Source organism: Cololabis saira, chromosome 6, assembly GCF_033807715.1.
Source record: "Cololabis saira isolate AMF1-May2022 chromosome 6, fColSai1.1, whole genome shotgun sequence".
Lineage (NCBI taxonomy): Eukaryota > Metazoa > Chordata > Actinopteri > Beloniformes > Belonidae > Cololabis > Cololabis saira.
This window is the reverse complement of record NC_084592.1, coordinates 8,974,780-8,998,275: the sequence shown is the minus strand read 5'-3', so window position 1 is coordinate 8,998,275 and position 23,496 is coordinate 8,974,780. Positions and strand designations below refer to the sequence as shown.

Here is a 23,496-nt window from a genome sequence, read left to right as displayed (position 1 = left end):
CCGAAAGAGAACAATAGCAAAAAAGCAGGACAAAAAAGCGGTATCAGCTCAAAATGAGCTTGCTTTCTTTTCTCCTTTTTTTTTGTTAGTATGACAACTTTCATCAAGACTATTAAAAGTCAGTGTCTCTCATTTTACAGCATTACAGCTCATGGGTCAAAAAGAGAACAGTTTGACAAAATAGCCTTTTTCTAATCATTGATCTAAGGAGAAAACTGGACGTAAAGTTGTGTATCAAAGCCGACGCTATACTATTACAGTGGCAATAAGCTCAAGAATGCAACAAAAACACAACACAGACACAGACAGAGCCTGTAAATTTCATTAAAGACACAACAAAGAGCTGGACAGGAATGTTCTTGCAAGACAAAAAAATACACTGTCTGTGTGGAATATGTGTGAGAATGTTTGTGAGGCAGGGAGAAAGAAAAATGTAATTTATTGTCACACACATGGTAGTCATTGCAGCAGGACAGTGTCATTTACTTGCTGTCTTCTCTCAAGAATGCTGCGAGTCCCATCTGGGGAAGTTGCCTCATATACATTTATGTATATATGTATATATGTGTATGTGTATGTGTATGTGTATATATATATATATATATATATATATATATATATATATATATATATATATATATATATATATATATATATATATATATATATATATATATATATATATATATATATATATATATATATATATATATATATATATATATATAAAAATATGTAACAACAGAGTGACCGGCAGCAAAATGCCATTTGCAATAGACCCAAAAATAGACCAAAATTGGTAGAAGATCCCCATCTGTTTAAAATCTCCAACAAGTGTTTGTGCATGTGTATGTGTCATCCCAATAATGTCTTGTTTGAGTATGCAGATGTTATCTACTCTTTATGTGTGCATCCCTGTGTTAACATGACCATACTTTTGATAGAAAACCAAAAAATCCACTTGTGCAAATATCCTCACGTATGATATGATACACCGTCGGGGTCAAAGGGTCAGCTTTTCCTTTAATTTGTCACCTCTTGTATTTAGTTGTTTTTTTTCTGCAGGTAATCCCTTTATTGCCTCCATGCCTGTAGCTCTTATCAGTCCTTCAGCCCACCTGAAACAGGACATCCACACAGCAATGCTCCAGCATTTACAGCTTCAGATAACATTCAGCATCCCTTAAAAAGAAAAGAGATTCATAACCTTCACAGACAAAGTCAGAATAAAGACATCAGGGTTTCATTTGTAAAAGCGTTGCTCTGCTAGAAATGGTCAAACGAGATTGTCTGAATAATGGAGGGTTGTAATAGTTTTACAAAGTTGGTAGTTTCGATGATCCGGATGAAGCAGAAGTATGATTGTTTTAGTCTCTTGAAAGGATGAGTATTCCCGAGGCAAAATCGATAAAATAAACAACACCACAAAGGCAACACAGACTTTTGAAGAAGTGTGTTGAGAGAAGCTGAAGTCCCTTTTTAGTACATGAGGAGGTTAAAGACGTGATTCTAGTGCATGACACAAAAGTTTCCCTCGCATCCAACCCGGCACTTTCAACTGAAGCATCATTGTTTACTTTTAACGATTAAAAATGTGGTTGACGGATATATTTTATGATGAAGGTTAGGAAAATATCACGTCTTGCCCATTGTAACATCTACCATGTGTTAAAAATCTCTTTTTTCTTCTCCACTGGGTCACAGGCCAGGCCTCCCTGAGCAAAGTACAGTAATGTAGCACAGCCGAGACAGAAACTGCCAATTAAGTCATGCTGGGTGTGAAGAAAGGAGAAAACTTCCATCAACACAAATGCAGTGATTTTTTGGGGCAAGCTATCATGGCCAAAATGAAAGGTTTCTGTTTGCAAATGCAGCATCGCGGGTCCCACATCAAACAAAGTAGAACATCTGAGCATTAAAATGTACTGTATGCCTGGATGGACGCTTCACTCACTCACCGGTCATCGTCTTGTCGTGGTGGTGCAGAGACACTCGTTAACTTTGATTAAGGGTGAAAACAGGACGGTGGTGTGTCTTTGATGGCAATGTTGTAGCTTTAATTCTACGTAAAAACGGAGAAAGATTAGACCTTTCTGACAATTCCAGATATGCTATTTGCATCAAGAAACTATCATGAAATGGTTCATTGGATTCATTTGACACCATGCACTAATATTGTCAGCACAGCTGTGATTATCATGACGCTGCAGGAGCTCAAGAGGGAAAAGCTTAAAATAGACTCATGTTCAAAAATAGGAAAATATAAATGATGTTTCACCGCCACAACAAAGACAGATTTAAAGGATGCGGAACGAAGCAGCTGCGTGTTTCAGATTAACATCTCAGATGTTAGAAAAGAAATCCATTCTATTTCACTATTATTAGCTTTTTTGTCCTCACGGTGAAAGGAAAAACATCCTTCTTGACAGCCATTCCTGCTGCTCCTTGTAAAATCCAGAGCTGTAGTTAACAGTCTGTCAGGAAAAGCAAACACTTAGAAGAGCGTTATTCTCCAGCGAAAAGCCCCCTGAATGGTGTGGCAAGTGTTTGCTATGGTTTGCAGATGAATGCCGTTAGAAACATCTTTATCCTCAGAGTTTTTGCCAAGTATTGGGAGAGGTTAGTGTGTGTCTCATCAGTGTGTGTCAGGCCATCATCTGCACAGACTTAACCCATGCAAGGAAGCACATTTACACTCACTTACATCCTGCATCGAGCAGCAGTATCTATCACACACACACACACACACACACACACACACACACACACACACACACACACACACACACACACACACACACACACACACACACACACACACTTCTCCCAAGCTTCTCTCAAATGAATATGTTTTGTTTTTTAAAACAAGCGTTTATGTTAAATGAATAATTTCTGGCTTAAATTATACATTTTTCCCCTGCGGTTCACAACCAAAATTACACAGAGTCCCAGCTATTTTCTCCCTGTTTGAATTGTGTCCTGCATTCTTGTGTCCCAGCGGTGTATTTAAAGGCCCATGGCCTTTCTTTAATTAGCTCAGCCCAGTAATTAACTGGGAGATATTGTTTATTTCAATTATAAGGGTTTGAAAGCTTTTATAGAATAGATGGGAACAGACCTGTACTTTATGGCTTTAGACAGCGAACGGTTAACGGTGCCACGTCAAAAGAGGCCTTGAAGGGTCAGTGCAGTAGATCAGCAGATCAGCAGTTCAGCAGTTCAGCGACGTCTCTGCGTGCACCACGGACACCACTTTGTTTCATGGCTTTTCATATCTGCAGTGAGTTACTGCTACGGAAGATGTTTCTCATTTCAAGAAATACTTTTCCTTTTATCTTTCTGGTTGAACAAATGATGCGGGGAAAAAGGATGGAAGACCGCCATATGTCTTTATCGAAACTCTCCTCTAATCTGCTCAACAATAAGCTCAATAATAATGTCTGAACCAGTAAACTCGTGCAGCTGCCACCGGCTCGGTAGACCGCCAGGAGGCCTTTCAAACTCCTGCCACCTGTTAGTAACAGTTTCTGGTTCAGAGGAGAAGATAGTGCTGCCGAGACGCCACAGTTTCAGACTTTTTCACGCCACAAAATTCAAACTAATTCATTGTGAGTCAGTTGAATTAATCTATCCTGTGCCTCCCTTCCATGAAAAAAAAAACATGAAAATAAAAGAAGAGAAACGGCTTGAAGTTACCCGGATTGTTTCGGCTTGGTAGAAAGAAAAGTGGAAAGTTGCTCTGAGGTCACATGAAATGGTCAAATGCTTTGAAAACATCAAATCCAGTAGGAAGCAGCCGTCTAGGTTGAGCTGCACAAGACAGATGATTATTCCAAGCATTTTTTCCCCAGTGAAATGAAACAGATATGAGCAGCTTTATTCCATATTGTCACTGTTTGCTCCTTCGGAGTTGTCTTAGAGCCACAAAGCTAAGTGTAAAAAAAAAAAAAAAAAACCCAACGAAGCAGCTGGAAGTTGTTTTTGTATTTGGCTGATTACTTTTAAATGGCCCGGCTAAATTTATACACTTCACAAAATGTGTTGTGACTGATCATTTTCACATCGTTTTAAGCGGTTTGCGTCGGGAACACTTTGGAGGCGTTTGAGCAGAGGACAACACACAGGGATGAGTAAAGCTGATAGGGCTTCCCTCGGTGTGTGCCGGTGGAGAAACCTGGAACCACTTTGGAGGAGCCACTGCAGCGTGGGACCTCGGGCCCGTGTACACGTGTGTCTGCGAGCGTGTGCGCGCGTGCATCCATGTGTGCAGGCCAGCACCAGTGCCGATGAGAGCAGTCAAAGACATCAGTGTGGCTTCGCCTTTGTGAGACTCAGACATGGGCCAAGCCGCCAGCCGGCCACATGAAAGCTCGTCTCCGGGAGGTGGAATTTTAATGTGGAAATGGGAACAATGATTTTTACTTTTGAATGTGCGCAAAAAGGCAGAGCCCCATTGAACGTCAGACCAGAAATAATGCTTCAATTATTAATGCATCACACTGCGAGCCGAGTGAGCGTGTGTGTTTGCACGCCAGCGAGTACACGTCCACCTCTCCGTGTGCTGTCATGTGTCCTCTGTGAGTTTGTGTTTGTCTGCTTATTCACCCGTTTGCTTCCACCCAACTGGGCTTCACGCTGCATGCAGGAGACGGCCAGTAGGAGCAGTTTGTGTGAGGGAGGTGGAGACAAAGACAGGAAATGAGCGAAACCATAAGATGATGAGAAGCAGAGTAATTTACCAAACTGAAATGACAAAGTAACAGCTTATAATGTCTCTCAGACAAAACTCTGAGGTTCAATCTCCTACAAATATTTACACGAAACAGTGTTTTGACAAGTTAGGAACATTTTTTTAAGTCAAGTTCAGGTTTCATTTATCTTTTTCTACCCAAGAAGTCATAACTCAGTTCTATTTATGCAACACTTTCCCGGTTCCATGTCTTCTGCACTGTGAATGATTTCTGGGCTGATTTAGACCAGCCAAAAGTCCCGCCGGTTGGTAGTCGCTGCAGACTAATAGCTGAAGCCATCAGGACCAAGTTAATACACCGCGGTGCACACATTTGTAGTTTCTTGGAGCCGTATTAAAGATTTTAAAAGTGAAAACATTTTCAGCTGTTATATGGGAGTCTTAAGCCAGCGCCCATCAAAGCTTAAAGGGCTTAGCTTAAATGTCCATTTAAAAAAAAAAAAAAAAACAACAACAAACTTACATGTGTATGTAATTCACTGATACTTGTGGACTAAATACACATTTTTCCAGCTCTGGCAGTTTTCTTTGTTATTTTGCTAAGTATTTCTCCCATTCAGCCCTTTAACTGGTTCCATTTTCTTTTGTTTTTCTGTGCGAATTTCATCAGACATCAGCGGTTGGATGAGCCTTTTAATCCTCCAAAATCCTGCCAGTGGCTTGTTATTTTGCTGCGACGTGCTTGAGATTGTGGATGCCACGGGTTGTGCAGAGCGGCCTCTGATTGGCCCGCGGGTCTGTCTACCAGTCAGCGGCTGGTAGACAGACGGCGGATCGCTAGTCAACAAACAACCGCAAAGACACAGATTTTAATACGAAAAATCAACCGAGGCATCAGATCTGTTTTCAGCTGACTGATCAGACAATAGCAGACAACTTTTCCGTCTGCCAAACAGAATTTGTTTGCTCCAGGCGATCATTAATGTCTTCTTCTACGTGGAGCGCAGCCCATTTGCAGACAGAATGAAAGCAAAGCTTTGACATTTTCATTTGGCCCAGATAAACTGTAACTGACAATAACTGCTCTTGTCCCGGTTCTGTTTGGGTTCTCAAATGTCTCCGTAGCGGTCTGAGGTTCCTCTCGGGTTCCTCTCCTAGCCTGGAGGGGCTCAGCCCGCTCCCTGCATGGTGTTTTAATGACGCTCCCTCTGTATGACCAAATAATTAAGAACACGGCTCAGCCTGAGTGGAAACAAAGATATAGCTTAGCTGTAAACACTGAGAGGAGAAGATCAGAGGACAGAGGGCTCCAGAGACGGGAGAAAGAAAAAAGAAAGAGGGATGGAGGGGAGGCGGGGGGTTGGACGGAGGGGGACAGAGAGAGAGAGACGAAGGGAGACTTCTCAAGCCACGTCTGGATCTCATTTAGAGGATAGTAATGCGATTAGCTTTGTTTAGTTTTCACAGCTCCAGCCAGCCTCCATGAAAAAACCCCAGTATGTGAATCTCTCACTCTGCGTGTATTCGTTTGTATATTTGCATGCTTACATTTCCCCTGAATTTAAAAAAAAAAAAAAAAAAAAAGGTTTGATATTGGCTGGTTCTTGGTGGCTGTCACCCTGACAGACACCAGATCCAACAACATTTTTCACCGCTCAAATCCAGCTGAACCCCCTCCACGGCCAGGTACCGCTGCGTGAGGATGTGCGGAGCGTTTTGTGATATTGTGTCTCACCTAAATCACTGACATGCACACGCTTCCAGTCTCAGTCGGGTTTTGATTATGTTCAGGAAATGAAACCTGGTGATTTTCGTGGCTGTGTACATTGATATTAAAGTATCCGGGGTTTCTCGTCATATGCGTCCAGTTGTGTCTCATTTTCTCATCAAGTCATCCAAAGCGGAGAATGTTCAGAAACCTGGATCAGGTGTTTCCATGCCACGTTATCCCGGTTCCTCAAGGAGCTTTGCAGGAAGCAGATGCAGGATAAGACCTGGAGCTGGCTGGAAATAAACAAACGCAGTCTTCTCTTAAACAGGTCAAAGTGATTGTTGCCTAAATTGTCAAGTTATGACGGCGTTAACATGAACGTACGAGGCTCAGGCTGTCATTGGCTACGATGCACAGTAGAATCAGACAGGTAACTGCTGCTGATCACAGCTGGGATCTGTGCAGGACGTCCCTCTGCGGAGCAGAGGAGTGCAGTGCCGCCGCGCTGCAGCTTGCATTCAAATTTCAATTTCAATTTCAATTTATTTTATTTGGTAAGGAGGGACAGTGCACATCATTATGTATTTACAAAATAAAAGCAGATGCACCCAAATGTAGCCTATTGGCTAATTCCCATTGGCAGTCCCCCCGGCTAGAATATAAAAACAAGCAAGTTTAAGAGCAATACAGTGTTCAGTTAAAAAAAATACAATAGTACAATAATATGACCAATATCACAATAATACAACCAACCACATAACACATTTCATAGTATTTTTACATTCATAAGTTATAATTTATAAGTTATTGTTATAAGTTATAGCAGCAGGCTAAAGTAAAGTGCAAGTGTCTATGTAAAGTGTCACAGCTATGAAGTGCAGAGTAGAGATATAAAGTGCGTGGTGTATGGGGTTATGGACTTGAGAAAAAAATAAATATATAAATAAATAAAAAAAAAGGGATGTAGGTGGAATGGGGTTGCAGCAATGCAAAACCGGGTCATGCTATTGGTTTAGAACCAAAACATCTGCAGCTTCTGATGGTCTCTAGTTGGCCTTGATATCTCACTTTCTGTAAAGTTTTAAGAAGATGAAAAAATCTTTTCATCCATCTAAAACCATCAAAGTCATCCTCTGAAAAAATAATTTATAACATTGTTTGGTTTGTGTTTCTGACTTTATGTGTTCAGAATTGTCAGCCGTCCATTAGGAAGGTTTTTTTTTTTTTTTTTTTTTTTTTTTACCAAACTGCAGTTGAGAAATATTTTAGATTAGTGTTTCATCACTTTCCACGCACAAAAAGGCGAAGACTACGAGATTTGAAGGCTCTGTTAAAGTGTAGCAAAAACAAGACTAATCACTCTTAAGTTGGGTTTTTTTCCCCCACAGCATTGTCTGTATTTATTCATGAGTAATACATGCTGTGCCGTCTTTTATTCATATAGTAGTAAGTGGCCTCTTCAGTGCATGTGCCATGCTTGGGAAGCTTTGCAGGATAAATCCGAGGTGACAGGAATCCTCTCTTTCTCTGCGCAGGCATCATCAAGGTGGGAAGGTGGAACCCTCTGCCCATCCACTTCCTGACCGACGCCCCAGAAGCCACCGTTGCTGACATGCTGATGGAGGTCTACCACATGGTCACACTACGCATCCAACTGCAGAGGTGAGATTCAGCCTTCAATCTGAAACGCCAAACATCTCAAAATTCACCCATCAGTTCTAAAAACAAAGTTGCACAGGGTGAAGTGAAGACGCTTAGCGGTCATAATGACGTGTCAGACACCTGGTCCACCCCGCAGCAGATGTCATTACAGTGCTACTTAGGCCTGTGTTGAAAAAAATGATTTCCCAATTCTAAATCAATTCTCATATTAATTCCTAAAAATCGATTCATATGTCTAAAGATCGATTTTTTATTTTTTTTATTTTATTTATTTATGTATTTTTTCATCATTACATTACAACTTTTGGTTATTTTTTGGTTTATCCCCAAAAAGGGAATGTTTTGTTGGACACGATAATAACTGGTGCCATGTTTTTGCCTTTAAATATGTTTAAAGGTATGAAAACATTAAAGTGTTAGGTTATGATTGCATACATTGTCTATATTTCATTACTTTATATACTGTCTTGAGGTTACATTTGCAAAAAATGCTAAAAACCAAATGCTCAAAAATCAAAAACCAAAATAGACCGAAAAAGGACAAATAAAAACGGAATGTGGGAAAAATTAAAACCGATTTCATCCGTCTCTGTTTCCTCCCTGGATCTGTTTGGTAATTCTGACCCACGATGTTTCTGAAAGCAGTTCTATCAGAATTCTGGGAGCTGATTGGTCCTTACAGCATCATTAGCTGCCAATACTTGCTGTTTAATCTCAATATAATACTAGTATTAATATTTTGCATAACTACAGTCATATAATTCATGCAACAGCTCAAAAAACTGTTTTAATAACACTAACCCAAATCAATATCGGAATCGAATCGAATCCGATCGAATGCAATTTTGATAATCGATTCTGAATCTTAAGAATCGGAATCGAATCGATTCTTGACATTTGAATCGATCCCCAACCCTAGTGATACTGAAATGCTAAAGCTCAGACGGGGTTTATCTGATATCTGGGTCCATATGCCAGGAGCTCCTGTTTCCAGAGAAGAAGTGAGGCCAGATCGTGATAAAGACAGATAAAGTCCAGATGAGAGGGTTATTTTTGTTATTGTCTTGTTGCATACCAGCCAGGTTTGTTGATGTGTTTGTGCGCGTTTCCATGGCAAGATCAGAGCTTCGGTATGCTTCGTGCTCAGATTTGAAATGATTTATTTGAGGTTGAAATTAGATAAAAAAAACGGTAAGACTGCAGAGAGAATGGCCCTCGACAGGAAACTGCGGTTCGCAGTTGATGTTTTGGAAGATAGCTGGCGACACTGGAGGTGTTCATTTAGGCTGAGGCGGACTTTTGTCATAAATACGCCCAGCGAATTCCACATCTGTACCGCTCACATCTAAACCATCTGCTTAGATTCTGCACATTTTGCCACGACGGATTTTGCTCAGGTGTTTCCTGTGGCATTTGGTCTTCATTTCTGTGGCGAATTTAAAAAAAGGACCAAATGAAGCAAATCATGGGAGGAAGTGTGAATCAATTCCTTACTGTTCACTTACTGCTGATATTCTTCAATTAGATTTCACCAAATGTTTAGCTGATCGTTAATTTCAATAACAGTTCTTAGCCCACTTTCAGGTGTTTCAATAATCTCCATAGGTTTTTTTGCTTTGATACCTGACGCTGACCAATAATTTAAACCTTTGCAAAGAGAATAACATATTCTAAAACTACAGGATGTTTATTCTGACGTTGTTGCTGTACCATATCTGCTAAGCTGAAAATGCCAGATTCTTATTGTCTTTCTTTGTAATTCGATGTGCCAGACTAGTTAAAGACCCCCTGTATAAGTGAGAAATTCAACAATCACAGATTCAAAGGTTATTTCTTCCAAACCCAAGCCAAAGAAACCAATCATGCCAACATACAGGAGCAGAAAATCTGTCAGGGCTGGCAGTCAGGAGCGAGGTCCATCCATCATCGTCATTATTGGCTCTGCACTCTTGTTTCACTTAATGGCTGATGTTGGTCCATCACCAAAGCAGACCTACATCACATGCAACACTTTGGATCTAGTTTATATTGTTCTCGCTGATTGTGTGATGTGAAGAAACACGAAGGCAGAGAACAATTAACACAAACGCAGAATGAAAGAGGAGACAGGAGCGACTGGATCTGACAAGTCTTCAACTTGTATCGTTACTGTGTTGTAAAAGTTAAGATTCTGTAGAAGGAGCACTCTCCTTGGTTTCTGGGACTCCTTGATTTACAACATCTGCCTTTTTCTAACTACATTTTATAGTGTCAATTCACAGGTAAAGTAATCTTTTCACAGAGAACACATATCATTCAGTGCAGGTACACTTAAAGGCAGGCTAAGCAATTCTAACTGCAAACACTTTTTGTCACGTTCAGCAAAGAAAGAGCTCCTCGTCATCTAGCAGCTGAACATCTCATGAGTATACTGTAAAAAACAAACAAACACAGACAAGAAATCTGGTCTTCATACACATCTGGAAACAAAGGGAACAGCCCGCCCCCTCCCACATTTTTTTAAAATATCAACAGATGTGCACTGAAGAGTATCAGGACCACAGAAGAAAACAAAAATACTATTCTGACAAGAGACAGAATTCTGACTTTAGTCTCAGAATTGTATTTTCTTCCTCAGTGGCCCTGATGCTCTTCTGTAGATGTGACATCATCCAGAAATCACTTACTGTACTTTTAAATGCAGCCCGATTATAACAGTTTTGCACCAATTAACTCCAGTCCTACAGGGTCCAGATCTGATCCAGTTATATCCAAGAATCAAATCAAATTAAACTTTATTTATATAGCACTTTTCATACAGGAATGATTAATTTAATAATAAATCTAATTCATCATGATGTATGCATATAATGCCAGTTCTTAAAGGCCAGCCTAGGCAAGAAAAATCAGCACATTACATCAGAATTTCACTTTGATTCGGTCCATCCTGTGTCCCGGGCTGCAAGAATGTCTCTTCTCATTGAAGAAAGAAATGCTGATGTGCTTGTTGACTGAGATTATGTGTGCCTAATCAGTACAGGCGCCCCGCTGCTCCCTTTCACAGGTGTGGAGGTGGGAGGAAGTGCTAAACTGCATTTTTTATACTCCAGAATACTGAATTAGTCAAGCACCTTGTTACATTTTTCATGACACAGAAACAACTAAATATGTATCTTTTTTTTTTTAATTACAGATGGATTTTTGTAGGTTTAATCAGTACTCAGAAAAAAAGATTTTCAATAGTTACGATGAATTTGCTGTCTTGTCTAATACTGTAAAGCAGATCTGAAATATTTAGTCTAGACTGAAGACCGTTTGAAATTTTGTCTCAATGTAGTTTTGCGAAGCTGGAGGACCTTCCCTCTGAGCAGTGGAACCACGCCACCGTCAGAAACGCTCTCAAAGAGCTGCTGAAGGAGATGAACCAAAGCACGCTGGCCAAAGAGTGTCCGCTGTCCCAGGTAAGAGCCGGTCAAACCACAGAGCTTTCCCGCTCTGCGTGAGCTGATCCTTACTAGGCCTGTGTTGAAAAAATCCCAATTCTAAATCGATTCTCATATTAATTCCTAAAAATCGATTCATATGTCTAAAGATCGATTTTTTTTTTATTTTTTTTTTGGGGGGGGGGGGTTATTTATTTTCTTTTATTTATTTATGTATTTTTTTTTCATCATTACATTACAACTTTTGGTTATTTTTTTGTTTATCCCCAAAAAAGTAATGTTTTTTTGGACACGAGAATAACTGGTGCCATGTTTTTACCTTTAAATATGTTTAAAGGTATGAAAACATTAAAGTGTTAGGTTATAATTGCATAAATTGTCTATATTTCATTACTGTATACACTGTCTTGGGGTTACATTTGCAAAAAATGCTAAAAACCAAATTCTCAAAAATTAAAAACCAAAATAGACCGAAAATGGAACAAATAAAAACGGAATGTGGGAAAAATTCCTCCCTGGATCTGTTTGATAATTGACCCACAATGTTTCTGAAAGCAGTTCTATCAGCATTCTGGGAGCTGATTGGTCCTTACAGCATCATTAGCTGCCAATACTTGCTGTTTAATCTCAATATAATACTAGTATTCATATTTTGCATAACTACAGTCATATAATTCATGCAACAACTCAAAAAACAGTTTTAATAACACTAACCCAAATCAATATCGGAATCGAATCGAATCGGATCGAATCAAATCTTGATAATCAATTCTGAATCTTAAGAATCGGAATCAAATCGATTCTTGACATTTGAATCGATCCCCAGCCCTGATCCTTAAGTACGCCTTTACACCATCACACCTCACACTGATGTCTGAACACTGCCTGCATTACATCCATTTGCTCAGCGGGGAATTCAGGAATGACCCAGCTATACAGCGTTCTGATCATTGCAACACTTTAATCAAGCTTCATCTGACATATAGTATGTGAAGGGCGGCCCCCTCATCCAGCTGGATATACTGTGTGCTCATAATGTGTACGATGTGTTTGCATGTTGTGTCTAAATGGATCTCTGATGGGGGTGTTGATCGCCGCATCAATTGCAAGCATATGTGTGTTTGATGCAGATTCCCTCTCTGCGCTGCATTGCTTTGAGTTTTCATGGGTGGCTTCTAGTCATGATTAATGCTTGTCTATTCTTATTTTGTGTGTGTACATGCCATGTGGTTGTTGCGTGAGCATTTCATATTATCTCCATTATTACTTATCTTTGTGTCTTTTCTCTCCAAGAGTATGATTTCCTCCATAGTGAATAGTTCGTACTACGCCAACGTCTCCACTGCCAAATGTCAGGAGTTTGGTCGTTGGTACAAGAAATACAAGAAAATCAAAGGTGAGGCCAGTAGACTGTGGTCCAACTGTCTTAACATGTTTGCAAGAAATCTGCTTTTCACTTTTATTTATTGATGACGCTGCATGTTAGAAAAGACTAAAATGAAAGAGGTTAAACATCAAGTTGTTACAGTTGTGCACAATTCCTCTTGTGCTGCAGAGCTGGTTTGAAAACTGAAAACTGAACCTTACTTATAAATTAAAAAGGCAAAACGCTCCAGATAACCTCATGCATAAGTTCACCTTCATAACAGAAGAGGAAAATGAGAGAAGTGGCAAAACAAGAGCTTGAACAAGAGTAAATCTTGGACAGTGTCATAATAGGGACTTAACCTCCATGCTCTGAGCTAAAAAATGCAAAACATCTTTGTATTGCTTTAACTGACTGTTTCAGACCTGAGCCCAAGATATGATCTGCACCACATGTTTTTAATTTTCTCTACCCTGTTTAATTTTCTCGACCTGAACTTGTGGTCCTCTGCTGCCACTGATTGTCCGTTTGTTTTGTCCAGCAGGTGATTATCTGGAGAAAATGTGGACCGGACGAGACCCTGCTGACATTAAGAGTAAGCTTAAATCTATCTGGCGCAGTATTTTATTGAAAGTGTAGGTTTGACCGTGCTTCTCCTTTCCCCAGTTGAGCGGGACAACATGGCAGACTTCTGCATGCTGGGACAGAGACCCCCTCCTCACCTGACCAGTCTGGCTCAGCTCAGCCACTTGAACGCCGGCAGTCCTCTCCTCAAAGCCGGGTCTGGGGATCCACAGGCGCCTCCTCAGCCTCCTCCCCCTCAGCAGCAGCAGCCCTCCCCTCACGGCCCCCTCCATCACAGCCCTCCTCTCCGGACGGGGCAGGTGCCTCCCCCTCCCCCGCCGCCCCCGCCCGGCGCCCTGCAGCCCCTGCTGGGGCCGGGCGGGCTGCTGTCCCCTCAGCTCTCCCCTCAGATGGTCCGCCAACAGCTGGCCATGGCCCACCTCATCAACCAGCAGCTAGCCGTGAGCCGCCTGCTGGCCCACCAGCACCCCCAGACCCTCAACCAGCAGTTCCTCAACCACCCGCCCATCCCTCGGGGCTCGTCCAAGGGCGGGGAGCATCCCGGCAGCAACCCGTCAGCCGCCGAAGTGTCCTCCGACATCTATCAGCAAGTCAGAGACGAGCTGAAGAGAGCCAGCGTCTCCCAGGCCGTGTTCGCCCGCGTGGCGTTCAACCGCACACAGGTAGGAGCCGACGGGTGGGACATCAGTGGGTGGAGGGGGGGGTCGGTGGTGTTTAACAGTAGGGCTGGGCGATATGGACCAAAAGTCATATCTGGATATTTTCTAGCTGAATGGCGATACTCGATATATATCGATATTTTTTCTGTGCCATAATTGGGGTTTCCCCCAAAGCATTATAGCATAGCATCTCTGTTAGCTTCATTTTTTTCTGAGGCAAACCCTTACAAAAACAGTCAGTTTTAATACAAAGCCTCGTGCCAAATGTCACACAGGTTCCTTTATTAACAGAGGTCTGCACAATATCAAAATGTATAAAACAAATGAAATAAAAATAAACTGCCTGCATATATAGAATAAAAATGCTTCTTGAATAAAATAAAACAAATATCCCTTTCCTGCATAACAATTCAATTCAAATACACTGTGCAATTAATACAATGTACTGTAGACAGTAACAGGCAGACTTTTCCACTGAGGTTGACAGTTGTGCAAATAACAAAACATTTGTGCAAATCTCAAATAAAAGATTCAAGTCAATTTGTCACAAAATAAGCTATATCAAAATCATACATTTTTTTTCTTTTTTTTTTTTAAATCGATATAAACGATATTGTCTCGTACCATATCGCGTTTGAAAATATATCGATATATATTAAAATCTCGATATATCGCCCAGCCCTAAAATGAAGATCAAAATGTCCTCCACTTTCTCCAAGTGAATGGATCACAGCTGTAAACACATCAGGTGAAGGAAGATAACCGCTGCATTTGATAGGAATAAATAGACACTTACGTCACTGATGGACTCAGTTTTCCCACTGCCTTATCTCACCCGTATTCACCCCCCTCGTGAGATTTTCAGTGTGATTAGCAGTAGCCCAGCGGGGGTCGCCCGCCGGGTCATTGAACCCCCACCACCCTCGCTCCGTCACAGCGGCTCGAGCACCTGATGCATTCAGGCTGTGCTAAAGCGGTTACTGCATGCCCCATTAGATGGTTGTAATGGGAGGAGGCTCCCAGACCTCGTGGTCCGGGGGCCAGGTGTGTCGAACTGAGCTTTGTGTGTCTGCCCTGATAGATGTGTGCGTTATTACATGAAAGAAATATGTCAAATATAAAGTTTCTCCTTCAAAAATATAAAGTTTATTCTACATAACTGGACTAAGTTGCACAAATGTAGTTTTTATTCAAATATTTAATTTTTACTGCATCTTAAACATGAAGATAGTCTCTTTTCCCTTAATTAACCCCAAGCTATTTAGCCTAAATAGATATTTAGTCAAAAAACCTACTTAATTAATACTTTATTGCATAACCTAAGACATACTTGCTGCTTATAGTTATAGACCAGGGGTCGGCAACCCGCGGCTCTAGAGCCGTATGCGGCTCTTTAGCGCCTCTCTAGTGGCTCCAGGAACTTTTTCCAAAATGTTTGACCTTTTTTTTCCTTTTTTTCTTCTGTTTTTACTTTTTTACTTTTTTTCTCTTTTATCTTTCTTCTTTTTTCTTTTTTTTCTTTTTTCCTTTTTTTCTTTTTTTCTTCCTTTTTCCTTTTTTGTCCGAAATTTTGACTTTTTACTCAACTTTTCAACTTTTTTCTCTACATTTCCACTTTTTTCTCGACATTTCCACTTCTTTCTCGACATTTCCACTTTTTTCTCGACATTTCCACTTTTTTCTTGACATTTTTACTTTTTTCTTGACATTTTTACTATTTTCTCAACATTTCGCCTTACGCCATTTACCTTCATTCTAAGGCTTATACAAGACTTTTCATTTTTTGCGGCTCCAGACATATTTGTTTTTTGTATTTTTAGTCCAATACGGCTCTTTCAACATTTTGGGTTGCCGACCCCTGTTATAGACAATCAAACGTTGCAGTCCATTGTTCAGGCTCACTTCGGGAGACCAAGCCAATACGAGGCTGTGATTGGCCGGCTGGACAGAAACAGAGATTAACTATCATCTCTCTGAATCGTCTGGTTCCCCGGATTTCCAAAATGAACATTCAATGAGCGACTTCAAAACATGTAATTGAGACAGGGTACCGTGACTTCCAAGATCCCGAGTAGAAATATTCAGCCTCTACATCTCAATCGCCACCAGAAGTACATCGATTTAAAACGGAATTTTAGGGATTGCAAGAGGACAAGAGGTTTGGATTGAGGAGAGAGTCTGACTTCATGCTCTGCTAAAACTGGTTGCTATGAGGGCTTTTCTTCAGTATCCTGATCATATTTGACTGAAGGGCAGACTGTATCTGCTTAAAAACAAAAAAAAAAGAAAGAAAAAAAGGTCTTTAGGCTGCACAGTTGTGCTTTTTTAAAACACCATGACAAAAGAGTGGAGATGTTCAGTCTTGGCGAGAGATTGAGACATATGTGGATGCTTGTGCTGGTCAGGGCTTGCTCTCAGAAATCCTGAGGAAGGAAGAGGACCCTCGGACGGCCTCGCAGTCGCTGCTCGTCAACCTGAAGGCCATGCAGAACTTCCTGAACCTGCCCGAGAGCGAGAGAGACCGCATCTACCAGGAGGAGAGGGAGCGCACCATGAACCCATCGGTGGGCCTTCCTGCCTCCAACTCCTCCAGCCCTGGTGGCGCTCGCCTCTCACAGGTTAGAAGTCATTGATGTCCTGTCACATTGCAGATTTGATTTCTATTTTTTAGGGATTTACACAGTTCGACAGGCAGTTACAGTGATGCAAACACTTGATTGTGTGTGTGTGTGCATAGAAAGTGTGGGAGAGGAGCCTGGATGATCAGATAACCTCTGATACCTGGGCCTCCATCTGGAAGAACAAGACCAAGATCTCAAACTCTGTGAGTCCTCTGCAATCTTTAACCTCCCCTCCTAAAGTCAAATGCAGCGTGAACAATGTCTTCAAACCTTAAAAAAAGCTTCAAAGCCTTCATTCAAACTCACTGTAAACAAAAAGCGCATTTAAAAAAGCATTTGGAAATGTCCCTCCATGTTCGCATAACAATTCAGCAAACGTCACTGATAAGAAGCTCCCTCTGATGTCAGGACAGATGCCCATTCATGGCTGTGGGTGAATCTGTGTGCCGCTCTTATTATGGCTATGTAAAATTATCTCAGCATCGTTTACACTGAGGGAATGTAAGCGAGCTGGCCTCGACATGTCTCGTCGATGACTTCAAACGCTGTGTATACAAGCTCTCTGAGAGCCAATACATGCTTGTTCAAACAGAAACAACCAAAAAGACAAAAGAGGAGGACTTAATGACTTCGATCTGTAAACAAAAGTCAAGTGGAGACATGTTTTGCAGATGTGCCGAGAACATAGCATTTCTGTTCCCGATCATCAGCTGATAACCTTTCCCTGCATGTTGCAGCGGTTTCAAAACGTAAACCGTGAGCTCCAAGTACTAACTGATTTTTTTTTGCCTTTCATACTCTTGTCGTCATTTTTCTTTTTTTTTAAGTTTGAAGATGTTCCACTCACTCTGCTCATGTGTTGATCCTCTAACCCAGCCCAAGCCGCCTGGTCCCGCCCCAGACCTCCCTCTGAAGCTGGAGTCGCTGGTCAACATCACGTCGGGCATCTATGACGAGATTCAGCAGGAGATGAAGAGAGCCAAGGTGTCCCAGGCTCTGTTCGCCAAGGTGGCCGCCAACAAGAGCCAGGTGAGACGAGAGGGCCAGCAGTCACTTCTCCTTCCGGGTCCCTTTCACCCCTTACTGCTGCTACCAACAATCACATATAGGGATGAACACTTTTACTGGAATATAACTGAACTGGAAGTGCAGCAAAGTTACACAAGAGAGGCCCGAAACACAAACGTGTTTGAAAAGGTGCATGATCACAATCCCATCCACGTATCTATTCATATTGAACTCCAACCAACTGTGACTGACAGTGAAATGCAAAAATTCTTTGGACAATTTTGCATTGACTTGGACACAGACGTTTTAATGACATTAATGAAGGGAATGTGTGATTGTAAAGAACAGATGAATGCATTCATTGGAATTCAAGGCCAAAATGTGTAGTGTCCAGGGGCCAACATCCAGATTTCTTCTGAAAACAACGAGTAAGCAAGAAAAAGATGCACCGGCTGGGGTTTGGCTCTAAAAGTCAGTCTCCGTTAACAACTCTACAGCAGACAGAAACGTGCTTATAGCCTGGCTGAGAAATGGTGTTGGTCTCCATAACTACATTTTACACCCGTTAAAACTCTACAGGGGTGTGCATTTGTATAATAATATGGCTTGTTGTGCTATTAAGTGACTAAGAGACTGAGTTTGGCCTGCTCCAGGGTCATGGGCTGTGCTACAAAGCTGTTTCAACAAACCAGACCGTTCTCCTGCGATCTGGCTTAAAGAACAATAGCGATCATGTTGTAAGCCCTTGTTTTTCTGACCCCGTACAGAAACATGACCATGTGAAAGAAACAGTTAGTATTGGATGACCAACCGCAATACTATTTCTAGCAAAACGACTATAATTTTGAGTAAAATTGACGAGTCTAAAGATTATAGGGCAGATTTTCTATGGCTTTGTACCAGGTGCAAACTCTGCTCGGGTGTTAAACAGTTGACGCCTTAAAGATGCAGACAAAAGGAGGGTTATTCTATGTTTGTTTGGCTCTGTTTTTATATGCATGTGATGGATTTTTTCTTCTAGAAAGCTAAATCAAAAGAGAAATTATTTAAAAGGATCAGTATCAACCAGGGGGGTCCAGTCCCTGAATCCTGCTGTCCTGCAAGTTTTAGATGTTTCATTTCTTCAACACACAATGACTGTGTCATCAACAGACTTGTGTAGACCCTGATGACAAGCTGATGAGGATGCAGTGATTTAAATCAGGTGTGTTGATGAGGGAAACATCTAAACATGCAGGACAGCGGCCCTCGAGGACCGGAATAAACAAATCTACAAAACTTTGCACTCTCAATTTACTGCCAACTGCAGCATTATTTACTGCAGAAGGAAGAAAACTGACTCGAAATGAGACTGAAGAAAGCTATGGTTGATTTGAAAGTCAAAAGACAATGATATCAGAACACATCAAAGCCTCTTTACTTCTCACCGACTGGAGAAAATTGAAGTTAAGTTGAACCTCCAATTAGGAATCATGCAAAACAGGCTGTGCCAAAAACCTTCCTCTTTTGCTTTTCACAACAGTTTATTTATTTATTGATTTTTTTTCATTCAACACACTTTAAGAAATTGAGAAATATGACGTCAGTGCGCACGTTTTGCCCTGCTTTGTCTCAGAGCGTGGAGATATATAACATTACCAAATGGCAAGGGGACAGGGATACACCAGCAGGTCACATGACCTCACTTAGTGTAGTAAGTTATTTTACAGATATTTTCCTGAAGTGGACAGTAGACTGTATTGTTAGCTGCCTTTTAGGTTGAAAAAAACGTCTGAGTTAAAATGTCAAATAGTGCATCTTTAATATTTTACTTGAACAGGTGAGATCGTTCTTGTTTATACTGAATCCCCGTTGTTGATAAATGACAGACTTTTGATTAACAAACGTTCTGATTGTTTGCATCTCTCGTTAATCTGCTGGTCGCTGTTTAACCGAGCTGTACGTGTCTGTGTTTATTAATGAACGTACTTGAGGAGGTCCTGTAGAATTGGACACTGTGTTGTTTCTGAACAGCAACAAACGCTCACCGATTGTCATGTTTTAATAAATCTGTCCAGTAATAAAAGCTGGAAGAAACGCCAACAGAACAAAAGGGGATTCGGCAAAATAATAATAATAATAATAATAATTTAAAATCTTTCATCTGCTGATTGTCTGAGAAGAGGTTTAGAAAACAGCAGGAAACCTTTTATATTGTAGCTCAGTGATTTGAGGAGGAAAGAAAATTGCTGTTACTTTCAAGTCGGAAAAAGTGTACATGAACAAGCGTCAGAGTGATGAGTGACACTTTTTTTTTTACTCTATATGTGAATGAAATACAGCAATAAAACTGATCATGTACCTTTTGAAACAAATATTGTTCTGACCAAACTGCTCTCTGGGTCAACATCGTCATTGCATCAGTCATCCCTGATCATGTGACCCGAGCATCTGAATTTATGAGAGGAAGGACCCCCAGCTTCTGACCCTCCACTGGTCTTTATGACCTCGTATGGAGTTGAACATGATGATGAACTGCGCACCAGGACAACTAGGCAGTTACTGAAAGCCGTCACTAGTAGGAGACAGAATGACATCAGCGTACATCAAATGATTAATAACACAGGGACACTGACATGTGATATATACTGATAATCTGACTTCACATCATCATTTTAGTAGATTTTTATATCCTAAAACCTTGGACTCGGACAGTCTGAGGATTCAGATTGTATTTCATGACTGTACATGTAAGAGCACTGCAGGGTTTTCTAGACTTTATTTAGGATTGTTGATTTGCAGCTGCTTCTCCTGGGCTGTGATTCACTCTTTTTTTATTTAAATCTATGTAATTCCTTTCAATTCAAAGGTTTATCAACATATGTTTTTACTCGTGGATCAAAGTAAGCTTTCCAGATTGCAGTAAAGGTGCTTTCGCGGCTCAAACTCAGGATCAAAACACAAGGTACAACATTAAAACAGCACGGAACTAAACATTGAATCCATGTTGAAAACAATAAATTTCAGTGTCTTGAAAAACTGAGAAGCTTGAATCAAATCTGATGGATGGCTTAAATCAGTGTAGCGATCCGTCTGCATGTCAGGCGAAAAGCTCAACGGAGTCAGGTGTTACAGGAAATACAGCAGTCTAAAGGGCCTGTAGTACGTTCTAACATTGAATTATCATCTTGATACATGAACCTAGGCTCAAACAAATGAGGTTTACCCATGTTATAGCAGAACCTGGGTATCAAATGCACAAGAAACAGGATTTGCAAAGTATTGTGGACCTGAGATTGCGAGAACCTTTGCGAGATCTTTGCAGGAGGTTGAGAAGTCTCCAGGTGCCCGTGTTGCTTCAAGATAGGAGGACACTTGGAGACACTTGAAACCTGTGGCAGTCTTGTGCAAATGCCTTTTCTCGTAAGTCCTGGTCTTTCTCGGTATGAAATAATAATAGACTTAGTATTATTGCTTTTATTCGAGTTATGCTGGGTTGCGGAGCTTTTCCCGAGGTACCAAAGACCGACACAATATTATTGGACATTAGCATAATTTGACCAATTCAGGTTCTCTCGGTGCAGCTGGGTGTTGCAGCAGATGCAAAGATGCGCGTGTACCGAGCGCTCGCCGCCTTTGTGTGGCAGTTTGTGAATCCCGTCCCCCAGGTTGGGGAGGAGGGCAGTTCTGGGGGTGGCAGAGGGTCACGGCTCAGTGCACCCATCTGCTGCAGCTGGCCACGACGACCAAGAACGAGGAGGAGGGAGATGATCAGGCTATTAGCCACGCATGCTGTCTAAGGAGGCTGGCTGAGCACAACAGCTGGTGTCACAAACCGAGGCAGTCTAGCAGATATAATTGAATCTTCTCCATCTTTCCATGCCCTCCTCTTCCTCATCAAACATCCTGGAACTTTTCTCCTGAATTCAAAGCTGCTCTCAATCAGCCCTCACTGCACAGCCGTACACATGAAATAGTTCAGGAAGAGAGGATGTATATGAGGTGAACTGCGTACGCGTACTTTTATTTGCTGAATGAGTACTGCAGTTTGACATTTCAGCTCCTCTTCCTCTGCAGGGCTGGCTGTGTGAGCTGCTTCGGTGGAAGGAGAACCCCAGCCCCGAGAACCGCACCCTCTGGGACAACCTGTGCACCATTCGGAGGTTCCTGACGCTGCCGCAGGCGGACAGGGACCTGGCGTACGAGGAGGAGTCCCGACATCACCACACCGAGAGGCTGCACACGGTCCTCCACCTGCCTCAGGACGCACAGGTGAGTCAGAGCCGGCAGACGCCCGGGAAACAGACTTCACCTGCACGACACCTCATCTTAAACATTTACATCCCTTAAAACTGAGAGTAACTTCTCTTCCACTCTGGAGATCTATCTCTGATAGTTGCATCCTTCTGAAATCTGTTTTGATTCTGGATCAGCGTCTAAGTAAGCTCCTTTTTCCAGGAACAGAAACATTTATTTACACTGCGGCCACCTTGTTTGTTTAGCACATGGCTCCTCACCACCTCCACTGCTCTGCCCTCAGATATATTGAACAACTTCTCGAGGACAAACCCCGCCGAATGTGTCCAGCCACATCTGTCGCTATTATGTACTCGTATGCACGCCACAAAGTATGCGGCGCGCCGTTTGATCTCGCTGTGTGTGCGCTGGTGTTTGCGCGTCCCAGTGTGCCCCGCTGGGATGAAGGGTAAACAGTGTTGCTGGGTGGTGTGGCATCGGAGGAAATGCCCCATTAGTTTTTGAAAGGGGTGGGCGGGTGGAGGGGCTGAGGGGGATCGATGCAGGAAGCGCGGTGATGCGGCGGCCTCGTTCGTTGCTCGAACCCTCCTGCAGACACACCAAGGCCACCCGCTTTATCTCTCTGCTCGTCTTCCTGGTCAGAATTAGGGCGGCTCTGATAGTTAGGCTAATATGATGAGAAACAGCTGGATTGATCTCATCTCTCATGCCAACGTGGGTGTAGATATCCTCCCCTCCTCCCCGGGTCCTTCTTTACTAATCTGCTAAAGTCCAGAATCTAAAACTTAACTCTCGTAATATTATGTTGCTTTTCTTTTAATTTTAAATGTTATTTCCCCCTTACGGTATGTGGCCCGTAAACTCTGTCATAGTGCTAAAAGTTAAGCATAACTGGTGGAGACATTAAAGCCTGATCAGAGCTCTGGGAGGAAGTTTGGCTGGTTAGTTGGGCTGATGATTCATTTTTCTGACATATCATTATAGTTGCACTGTCTTTTCCTGTTCTTTTATGTGCCATTATGATGTAAACTGGATAACTGTTGAACGCTACTCATACATGTCGTGAAGAAGACACATTTATCAGCATTTATCAGAGATCTGTAAATAAAAATACATTTTTGTGTTTTTCAAAAGCGTTTTAATTAGCAGCACAGAAAAAAGGTGACATCTGAGATAACTCTAACTGTTGCGGCTGGATTCTCCGATTCACATTTTCTACAGATTTGATGGAATGTTTTCTCCAAGTCTGTAGGATCGGTGCACTTTGCTTTCCGGGTTCACGGTCGAGGTCTGAGCTTTGGACTTGAGCTTGAAGGGTTGGAGAGCACATCGTGTCATTTTGGTGGAACTTTTCAAATACAAGCACATATTTAAAAACGCCTGGCTACGCAGCGCTGCAGCAGCCTGCTGCTAGCGGGCTGCCAGGAGGAAGCAGCGGCGGCACCGTTAGATCATTCCTCTGCTTCTTCTAGACACGGAGTTCATCCATGTGACCCTTCTGCCCCGCCCCCTTTGAGAGACTCCGTGGTGAAGCGC

At 41.9% G+C, this 23,496-nt stretch overlaps 1 protein-coding gene across 7 annotated transcripts in view; it reads left to right on the top strand.

Annotated features, from left to right (window-relative positions):
* Positions 1–23,496, top strand: part of satb2 (SATB homeobox 2) — a 68,124-nt gene that overhangs the window by 30,054 nt on the left and 14,574 nt on the right. For 4 of the 7 annotated variants that reach the window (XM_061723188.1, XM_061723187.1, XM_061723190.1 and 1 more), the window contains 9 exons: positions 7,937–8,063; positions 11,380–11,503; positions 12,779–12,881; positions 13,393–13,446; positions 13,518–14,098; positions 16,501–16,713; positions 16,833–16,919; positions 17,593–17,745; positions 21,781–21,975. In XM_061723188.1, the coding sequence (XP_061579172.1) occupies positions 7,937–8,063; positions 11,380–11,503; positions 12,779–12,881; positions 13,393–13,446; positions 13,518–14,098; positions 16,501–16,713; positions 16,833–16,919; positions 17,593–17,745; positions 21,781–21,975 (1,637 nt within the window). The remainder of the gene's footprint in view (positions 1–7,936; positions 8,064–11,379; positions 11,504–12,778; positions 12,882–13,392; positions 13,447–13,517; positions 14,099–16,500; positions 16,714–16,832; positions 16,920–17,592; positions 17,746–21,780; positions 21,976–23,496) is intronic. The other 3 variants (XM_061723189.1, XM_061723192.1, XM_061723191.1) reach the window with 2 other exon arrangements.